At 64.3% G+C, this 8,665-nt stretch overlaps 4 protein-coding genes across 4 annotated transcripts in view; 3 read left to right on the top strand and 1 right to left on the bottom strand.

Moving 5' to 3' along the window:
• The window catches only part of EMIHUDRAFT_458981 (hypothetical protein), a gene marked incomplete at its 5' end in the record, with an annotated part of 6,306 nt that extends 4,183 nt beyond the window's left edge, over positions 1–2,123 (top strand). Inside the window, one exon of the mRNA XM_005769896.1 lies at positions 1,529–2,123. Within this exon, the coding sequence (XP_005769953.1) occupies positions 1,529–1,735 (207 nt within the window). The 3' untranslated portion in view covers positions 1,736–2,123. The remainder of the gene's footprint in view (positions 1–1,528) is intronic.
• A 1,153-nt stretch (positions 2,124–3,276) lies between these two features.
• EMIHUDRAFT_118563 (hypothetical protein) lies at positions 3,277–4,485 on the top strand (the record flags this gene model as incomplete). The annotated part of the gene is made up of 1 exon (XM_005769897.1): positions 3,277–4,485. The coding sequence occupies one exon, from the start codon at positions 3,277–3,279 to the stop codon at positions 4,483–4,485; it is 1,209 nt and encodes a 402-aa protein (XP_005769954.1).
• Positions 4,486–4,858: 373 nt separating this feature from the next.
• On the bottom strand, positions 4,859–6,216 carry EMIHUDRAFT_244080 (hypothetical protein; the record flags this gene model as incomplete). Its single annotated transcript, XM_005769898.1, has 5 exons — positions 4,859–4,924; positions 4,990–5,189; positions 5,380–5,463; positions 5,666–5,776; positions 5,907–6,216. 5 exons carry the CDS (start codon positions 6,214–6,216, stop codon positions 4,859–4,861), a joined length of 771 nt encoding a protein of 256 aa, XP_005769955.1.
• Positions 6,217–7,256: 1,040 nt separating this feature from the next.
• EMIHUDRAFT_244082 (hypothetical protein) lies at positions 7,257–8,308 on the top strand (the record flags this gene model as incomplete). Its single annotated transcript, XM_005769899.1, has 2 exons — positions 7,257–7,418; positions 7,634–8,308. 2 exons carry the CDS (start codon positions 7,257–7,259, stop codon positions 8,306–8,308), a joined length of 837 nt encoding a protein of 278 aa, XP_005769956.1.
• Between the last annotated feature and the right edge of the window lie 357 nt (positions 8,309–8,665).

An 8,665-nucleotide genomic window follows, 5' to 3' on the forward strand; every position in this document is an offset into this window, starting at 1 on the left:
CTCCCGCCTCCCTCCCCGCCTCCCTCCCTCCCTCCCTCCCCGCCTCCCTCCCCTCCGCCGTCGCGTAGCTATCTCACCGGAGGCGGACCGGGGCAGGTGCACGACGTTGGCTTCTGCGAGGGCGCGCGGCAGGCGATCTCCCGCAATCTCCCGCAATCTCCCGCAATCTCACGCAATCTCCCGCACTCTCCCGCAATCTCCCGCAATCTCCCGCAATCTCCCTCCGGCGCGCGGCAGGCGTTTGAGCTCACTCTGTCAAACATCGGCCGCGTCGCCGTGTTGGCAGCTGGGGAGCGGCGACCCTAGAAGCGGAACATCTCCCCGTATCCTCCCCCATATCTCCCCATATCTCGTGTTGGCAGCTGGGGAGCGGCGATCCTAGAAGCGGAATATCTCCCCGTATCCTCCCCCATATCTCCCCATATCTCGTGTTGGCAGCTGGGGAGCGGCGATCCTAGAAGCGGAACATCTCCCCGTATCCTCCCCCATATCTCCCCATATCTCGTGTTGGCAGCTGGGGAGCGGCGATCCTAGAAGCGGAATATCTCCCCGTATCCTCCCCCATATCTCCCCATATCTCGTGTTGGCAGCTGGGGAGCGGCGACCCTAGAAGCGGAAGATCTCCCCGTATCTCCCCCATATCTCCCCATATCTCGTGTTGCAGCTGGGGAGCGGCGTCCCTAGAAGCGCAAGACGCGCTCCTGTCTCCCAACCAGCGCTCGCGAGGACACGCACTCTTATCTCCCCATATCTCGATCTCCCACGCCGGAGCGCCATATCTCCCACCATCTCCCACGCCGGAGCGACTTCTCCTCTCGCTTGGTAAGCTGTCCGTATCTCCCCGTATCTCCCCGTATCTCCCCATATCTCGATGTGTTCGGCCGAATTCCGCTGTCCTCACTGTATTCGGAGCCCCGTGGGTTCACGAGCTGTCTGAAAGCGCTGCACAATGCCGTCCTCCCGCCCCCAGGTTGTCGTATTCGGCACGCACGAGCGACGCCTCCTCCCATCTCTCCCCACATCTCTCCCCATATCTCCCACCATCTCCCACGCCGGAGCGCCATATCTCCCACCATCTCCCACGCCGGAGCGACTTCTCCTCTCGCTCGGTAAAGCTGTCCGTATCTCCCCGTATCTCCCCCGTATCTCCCCATATCTCGCAGGAGCGGCTGCTCCTCTCGTTGGGGAAGTTGTCGATCGCCTCGGTCGGCACCGCCGCCGTCGCCGCCGCGCTCTCGACGCCCCTCACCGCCTTCAGCGCCGCCGACAACGGGTCTGGCGTCGCGTGCTTCGCCTTCCTGCTCATCTATGCGATCGCCAACGCGTGGCTCGTCGTCTTCGACGCCGCCGTCGAGGCGATCTTCCTCTGCTTCCTGGTCGACCAGGCGAGCAATCTCCCGCGATCTCACGCGATCTCCCGCGATCTCCCACAATCTCCGACAGTCTCTGACGGTGTCTCCCGTACTACCCCGCAATCTCCCGCAACCTCCCGCAATCTCCCGCAGTCTCCCACACATCTCCCCGCCAGGCGGAGAACGACGGCGAGACGAGGCCGTACTACGCTTCGGCGGCGCTGCGCAGCTACATGGAGGCGCACAGGCCAACCTACGTGCTGCCGTCGATGAGCTTAGACGACGACGAGCTGTCGCACGCCATCCAACAGATGGGCGGTCTTGACCAGCTGGGTCTTGACTCGCTCGAGCCGCCGCCGCCGATGCGCGCCGTCGCCGGGTGACCTCGGGTCGCCTGGGGCGATCTCTCGCCTGGGGCGATCTCGGTCAATCTTGCGGTCGCCGGGTGAGCGGCGCGCGCGTTGTCTGCGGCGCGGTTTCCCTTGCCGCCCACGGCTATGCTGCAGCTGCTGCTGTTGGCTCTTCTGTTGCTGTTGCTGCTTCGCCAGTGGCTCAGGTGCTCGCTCGGCGCCCACCGTTACGGAATCCCTGTGGCATGGCGCGCGTACCTGACCCGCGGAGGGGCTGCCTTCGGTTTGTCTATTGACGGCGCCGGCGGCCGCATCTCGCTCTGCTCTGACCACTATACTTTCGGAGTCCGCCCGCTCGCTCCGGACTGACTTCCTTGGAAGGTGTAATTTATTCGATATATATCGACGAACCTTCTGAAGTACTGAGCACACGCTTCTCAAAACTGTCCTGGCTTGTGGCCGCCCTCGGGTCGCCTGGCGCCAGCCGCAGCCCTGAGGCTGAGCCGGCCGGCGGGCCGCCCTCCGTGCACCGGCGCGTACGCGGCACGGCGCACGCCCACATTGGTCATTGCTCATTGGCTTTGCGGGTTTGCACAAATGCGCGCTACTCCTCCTTCTTCTGTGGCTGCTCCCGTCTCTGGAGCTCGTCGATGCGCCGGAGCAGCTCCTGCTCGCGAGCTCGAAGCTGCGCGATCTGCTCCGCCGCTGGTGAATTTGCTTCTTTCCTCACACGCCCTCCACACCACCAGTTAATCGCAGAACTGAGAATAATGATCAGGAGTACTATGCCGACCACCGCTGCGGCCGCCGCGCTGAGAGAGGATCCTCCAACACCCTCGTCGGCCGCAAAGAACTCGAGATAACGCACAAATAGGCCGCGGCTCTCTGCGGGCATGTTGCCAAAGTTGACGCCCGTCTTGTTTCGATTGTTGCGTTTGAAATTCGATTCACCGATCTTCAAGTGAGTCCTGCAACGGTGCCTGCAGAATTTTACAACAAGGCGCGCGATACACAACAAAGCAGAAGCGAGGCATCTTGTGAAAGAGGTAGGTAGGTAGAAAGGTGAAGAACAGCCAGGCTCAGACTAGATTGCAGCGGCCAGCAATTATCGCGCTGCTTCGCATTTGGAGACTCTGCTCTGCGAAGTAGACCGACTCACTGCCTCGACGTATTTTGTTGGCACCTTTTCGTCACAAGTCTCACGTCTAGTATTTGAGCTCAAGGTGGCGGCGGATGAGTTCCGCGGCGGGCGCATTTCTGTCGCCTCGCGGCCGTCCCACTCTCGTCGGTCTCTCCCTTGTCACTTCCTCCTCTGTCGCGTCGTTCTCTTCTGCCTCGTCCTGCGACGCCGCCGCCTGCCGGTCCCTTGTTGCCAGTGTGCTGTGAGAGAGGCTTGTATCTTAAGAATTCTTTTGTTGAGTTTCGGCTCTCTGCTGTTTTCTCGCCCCCCGCCTCGCCACGCCCGAGGGCTCGCCCTGGCGGCCTCCCCACGCGCCCTGGCGGCCCGGGTGGTTTCCGACTCCGAGTCCGCCTGCCGCGCCGCCTCCGAGGGCTCGCCACGCCTGCTCGCCCGCATGCTGCTCCGCCGCCTCTCACCGGGCTTTTCCGCCGCCGCCGCCGCCGCCAGCGCCGCCGCGTCTGCCGCCGCCGGTCGCAGCGCCCTTTGCGACGCCAAGAAGGAGCCCACGACGCGGCCGTCCGGCAGTCCTGGCTGGACATACACGAATGTCGGGGAGGCCGAGACGGATACGGTGGTGCGTGAAGCGATGCAGCGGCTGAGCAGCAGCGACGAGGCGCCGGACGCGGCGGCGGCGGCGAAGCGGAGCGCCAAGACCAAGCCGCCCAAGGAGCGCAAGCCCTCCGAGGCGCCTGCGCCCGACAACCCGGGCTGGTCGTACACGAACGTGGGCGAGGCTGCGGCGGACGTGGTGGTGCGGGAGGCGATGCAGCGGATGCGGACGGAGGAGGGGCCTGCCGAAGCAGAGAGCCAGCACCCCCTCCACACCACGCCTCCCCGGGGAGGAGGCGGTCTGCGCCGCCACCTGACGGCTGAGCAAGGGCTTCAGCGGCTAAAGAGGCAGTCCACCGACGTCGGCGGCCAGCAGAGGTACCGGGCGGGGCTCGAGGTCCAGATCCTGTACGTGCCGTATGCGGTGCTAAACATGGACGTCGGCCACCTGGCGGTGCTGGTCAAGGACGAGGACCAGATGGGACCTCCGACCACCTTTGGCTTCTATGGACAGGGCTTCCGGAATGGCCTCCCTGTCGTCTCGCACGAGCCTGGCGTCGTCGTGTCTCCGTGCCCGCTCTACGCAAAGGCGCTTGCCAACCCGACGACGCGCCGACAGATCATGTGCTTGCACCGCGGCGAGCTGACTGCTGATCAGGCAGAGAAGCTGAACGCGTGGGCGGAGATGCAGGGCGAGGAGCACGGCGGGCATCTGGTCGAGGTGCGCGGACACGAGCGCGGAGTCGCACCGATGGCGGGGGAGTCCTACCAGGGCGCCCGCGCGCTGAGGCCGCTGCTGGAGGCGGACAACTGCGCGACGTGGGCCCTCCGCCATTTTGCTCCCGACGGCGCCATCGAGTGCCCGATGGGCGGGTCGTTGCCTCGCTTGTGCCGCGCCGTCGCCGCGGGCGAGCCGCTTTCGCCCGGCAGCGGCTCCGCAACGCCAGAGAGCTTGAGGGCGGCGGAGCGAGCGAGGGCGCTGGCGGCCGAGCAGCTGCCGGCGGAGCGGCAAGAGTATGAGGGCGCGCCGCGGTTGCCTTCGGACGGCTCTTGACGCTGATCGCAGTGGCAGGTCGCGCTTGGCTGGTCCAGCCCCGTTGCACCTCCCCGCCGCCGCCGCTCCTCTACTTTCGCTCTGCACGACCAGTGAGTGCCGGTGTTCGCTGCTTCGCTCCCGCTCCGCGGTGAGGAGACAGTCACTGGAGAGGGCAATCACGTGACTCAGCCTCAGCGTGTGCATGTGGTAACTTGTGACTCGGCATGCATACATGTGCGGGCGACCTCACACCATAATGCATAAACACAGCGCGGATCGCTGTCGAGATACGCACGCGCTCGCTCGCGACGGCACACTTGATCGTTGATGGCTGCTCTCGGGCCTCGCCCTCGGCGTTATGTGACGAGAGAGTCTGAGAGAGAGAGACTCATCACGTTGACACGTTCATGCTCACGTTAAAGCGTATCTCGCGAGAGCCTGGGAAGCTGGCTGCTGCCTGTGAGGTGGTGACGACGATAAAAAATGCCACACCGGCGCGGTGCAACGAAAAAGCGAGTGAACCAGTGTCCAGTCGGGCCTGACTGTGTTTTGCGAAACGCTCGCCCTGGGGACAGCGCCGCCGCCGAGGCTGCAGCGGCTGAGTCCACGGTCAGGGTGCCGAGCTATTGTGTAAACGCTCCGTAGAGAGCCACCAGACAGAGAGTGGCTCAGCCGACAGTCCCAGGCCCCGGCGGGCCCCAGGTCCCAACTCCAGAGACCGCCTAAGCACCTAAGCGGCCTAAGCGGGGGGGCGCGTGCTGACATTATCATACGAGTGATCCTGAGTACCCACATGATGTGCCTGCCTATCGCTAAGCACGGGATTGCGGCCTCACAACGCTCACGATCCGGTCGAGCCCTCGAATATCACACGCACGCACGTGGGGTGCCGGGACGGCTACAAACATGTACATGACATGTCGGCGTCGCATGCATCCGCCAGCGCTGCGAACTCCTTGTCCATCCGATTTTTGTACGCGTGCATCGCTGACTTGCCTCCTCCGCATCTACATGGTCCAAGAGATCGCCATCAAAAACCCAAGCTACGGAGTGGAAGCCGCGGTCGTCGGGACCACTGCCAAACCTGCCAGAGACAAGGTACTCCAAGCCCAGCCGCGCAACACGCCGCCGACGCCGCGTCGCCAGTGGCTGAACCACCCACGGGATTCATCGCCTCTGGGTAGCGAGTGGTCTGTACGGCTGCGGTCAATGGGGATAGCTCGTCGATCCTGCTCCTTGACCTCCTCCCCCTGGTACGTCTCTCGCGAGTCGCCCGCAAAGTGCTCCCAATTGGGCGGGTTCTCCCCCCCTTGTGCTACTCGCGGGTGATCGGCCACCACGGTGCGCTGCCGCTTCTCGTTGGGTGACAGCGGCAGTGCCCCTCTCATTCTCTCGAGCCGCTGCTGGGCTCGGTTCAACTGCCGCTCAGCTGCGCGCACATGGGCTTCGGCCAGCTGACGGTCCATCAGCAGCGCCATTGTTGCCGCCCACAGAAGCTTTGGCGCGTTGGCTGTGAAGCCAATCGAGCGCCAGCACCATAGTGATAGCACTCGGATCGGGCTGCTCGTCGATCCAGGCGGCCAGTAGTTCCAGCCACTGCAGCGCCACCCGCGTGATATCGCGCGAGGTGTTGACGATCTCCCCCCACAAGTTGCGCGCCTCCATGTAGCGCGCGTTGGCGGTGTTTGTGCGGAACGTGACGAGAAGCCCCAGCGCAAGCGAGGGCAGCACGATGGGCTCGGGCGGCATATAGAGCGGAAACTAGAATGCAGACACGCCCTCCGGTGAGTCTCAACCAGTAGATCTCAGCTCGGCAAATGCGGATCGTGGCCTCTGCAAAGTGGTTAAAGGCCGACAATGCGGCGGATGTTGAGAAGATGAGCGCCAGGTCGGGGAACAGGATGCGCTGCGTGGCGGCGGAGTAACCCCAGGTGACAAAGTGTCGGATGTGCCGTTTGGGATCCTTGTGCAGCCTCCACCTGAGCGTGTGGGCGGACGATGGGTGGGCAATGGAGTTGCCCACTGCCGTGGCGTCAGGCTTCGCACTTCTCATGGTCGAAATTCTGGTCGCGCGTGGGCATGTCGCGGTCCTGACGCGTGGCGTGCCCCCCCTTCTCCATTGATATCCACGACGTCACCTACCGCCGGTGGAGCTCAGGGTGGTTGAAACGCAACACCGATCCCATGCAAACGTGCGCAGCGAGGCGGAGCGGATCCAGGAGGGATACTCACAAGCGGCGTGGCGCAGCACAGAGGCGCGAGGTATGGCCTGACACCGTCTACGGCCTTCACCTCGGTGCGCCAGCTATTTGCCCATCCCCGCAGGCCAGAGGTGGCAACAGAGCTAGAGGAGGACCAGCGGCGAAAAAGGAGCGTCGCGCTCCGCTGGCGCAGCAGCATGAGCGCACGTGGCCTCTCTCCAGAGGCGGCGCGCCCCGTTGCGCGCAAACGGGAGCGCCGGCAGGGGACGCGCCCGGCGAGAAATCGAATCCGCGTCGTGGCTATATGAACAGAATCAAGGTAAAATACGAAAGAAAACTACCCTAATTTCCTCCTCTCAGAACATTAAGCCTTCCTCCCTCGGCGATCAGAATATGATCCCCTCGGCGCTCCCTGATTAGATGATGAAATCACCCCTATCACCTTGCCCACGTAAGCCCCCCCACGCGACCCCCCACGCGACTAGCGACAAGGCTGATTAGGCGAGCAGCCCCCCCGGTCCCAGGCAACGGTCGCCTCGGAGGCCGCCTCTATACGCGCAAGCCCCCGCTCGCCCTCCGCCGCAGACAATGGCTGCTCCGTACCCGGTTTGCGAGGAGGTCGAGCCGCAGGCCGCCGCGATCGAGGAGGTCGAGACCCGCCTCAACAAGCTCGGCAAGTCCAAGCCCGTCGACCTCTCTGCATTCTCCTGGCTGCAGTGGTCGCCGCCCACCGACTCCAAGTGCGGCCAGGTGTGTGGCGGCTCGCCCGTCGCCCGCACCCCGGTTCTCTCTGGACCCCGCGCCAGAGCTGACCCCGCGCCCTCCCCGGACCCCACCCAGACGCTCTCTCGCTGCTTCCCCGGCGCCCTGCCTGGCCCCGCGGTGGTCGCCCGCACCAAGGTGCTCGAGAAGCTGTACGGCGCGCCGCCACCCGCCGCCCTCGCACGGCACGTTGACCGTCTCAGCCCACCACCTACACCCTTCCCTTGGCCCGCTCAGGCCTGACGGCGGAGAACACCATCTACGGCCAGTCCATCTGCCCGGACGAGATCAACAACGAGAAGGGCGACCTGGCGACGCTGATGGCGGACCACTGGGGCGAGTGCTTCCCGATGGGCGGCATCGGCGGCGCGCCCTTTGTCGGCAAGACTGGCTTTGGCGCCTTTTCGCACCACGTGCCGGATGACGGCCACATCATCATCCTGTTTGGCCCGCACATCGCCATCTCGGACGAGGGCGAGCTGGGCAAGTACCTGCGCGAGGGGCAGGTGCACGAGTCGACCGCGTGCGGGGCGGTGCTCGGCGCGTACGCCGCCTGCAAGTGCGGCCAGGCCGGCGAGTTTGACGAGATGGATATGCAGCAGTCGTGGCTCAAGCAGCGCATCAACCGCCGCTTCGGCGAGATCGAGTCCTCGGACGATCAGATGAAGGCGCTGATCCACGTCGCGTACGAGGCGGTTAAGGAGAAGCTCCTCGGCATCATCAACACCGACTTTGGCAGCGGCAAGCTCATCTTGGTCGGAGGCATCCAGATCAACATGCCCAAGCCGTGGGAGGACCACTTCCAGCCGCTCTACTATAAGGTGCACCAGAAGGGCGCCGAGCCCGTCGACATCCTCGACGACATGTGCTCCTTCTAGCCGTAGAGCGGATATGAGAGTGCGCTCCCTCTAAGCAGGGGGCGCTGCGCTGGGCTATGAGCCGCTGTGTAGTGTGTACGTCTACCCGTGTATAGCAGGGGGCGCTCGCTCGGGTTTAAGAAAGTGGGGTGCACCGCATGTGGCGCCCCATCTTTTAAGAAACACACATGATCATTGTCCCGCTAACGTGCAGTATCCGGGAGGGAGGGAGTGGGGTGCAGGTTGCTCACCCACACGGCACCGGGCCGCGCGGTGCGCGGTTGCACTTTGAATGCCGTGGGGCTCCTGCCCGTGTCCGGGCGTGGAGATGGGAGGCAGGGTCGCCCCCCCTTGCCACACCACCTTGTGTGTGGAGAC

This window comes from Emiliania huxleyi (genome assembly GCF_000372725.1).
Source record: "Emiliania huxleyi CCMP1516 unplaced genomic scaffold EMIHUscaffold_408, whole genome shotgun sequence".
NCBI lineage: Eukaryota > Haptophyta > Isochrysidales > Noelaerhabdaceae > Emiliania > Emiliania huxleyi.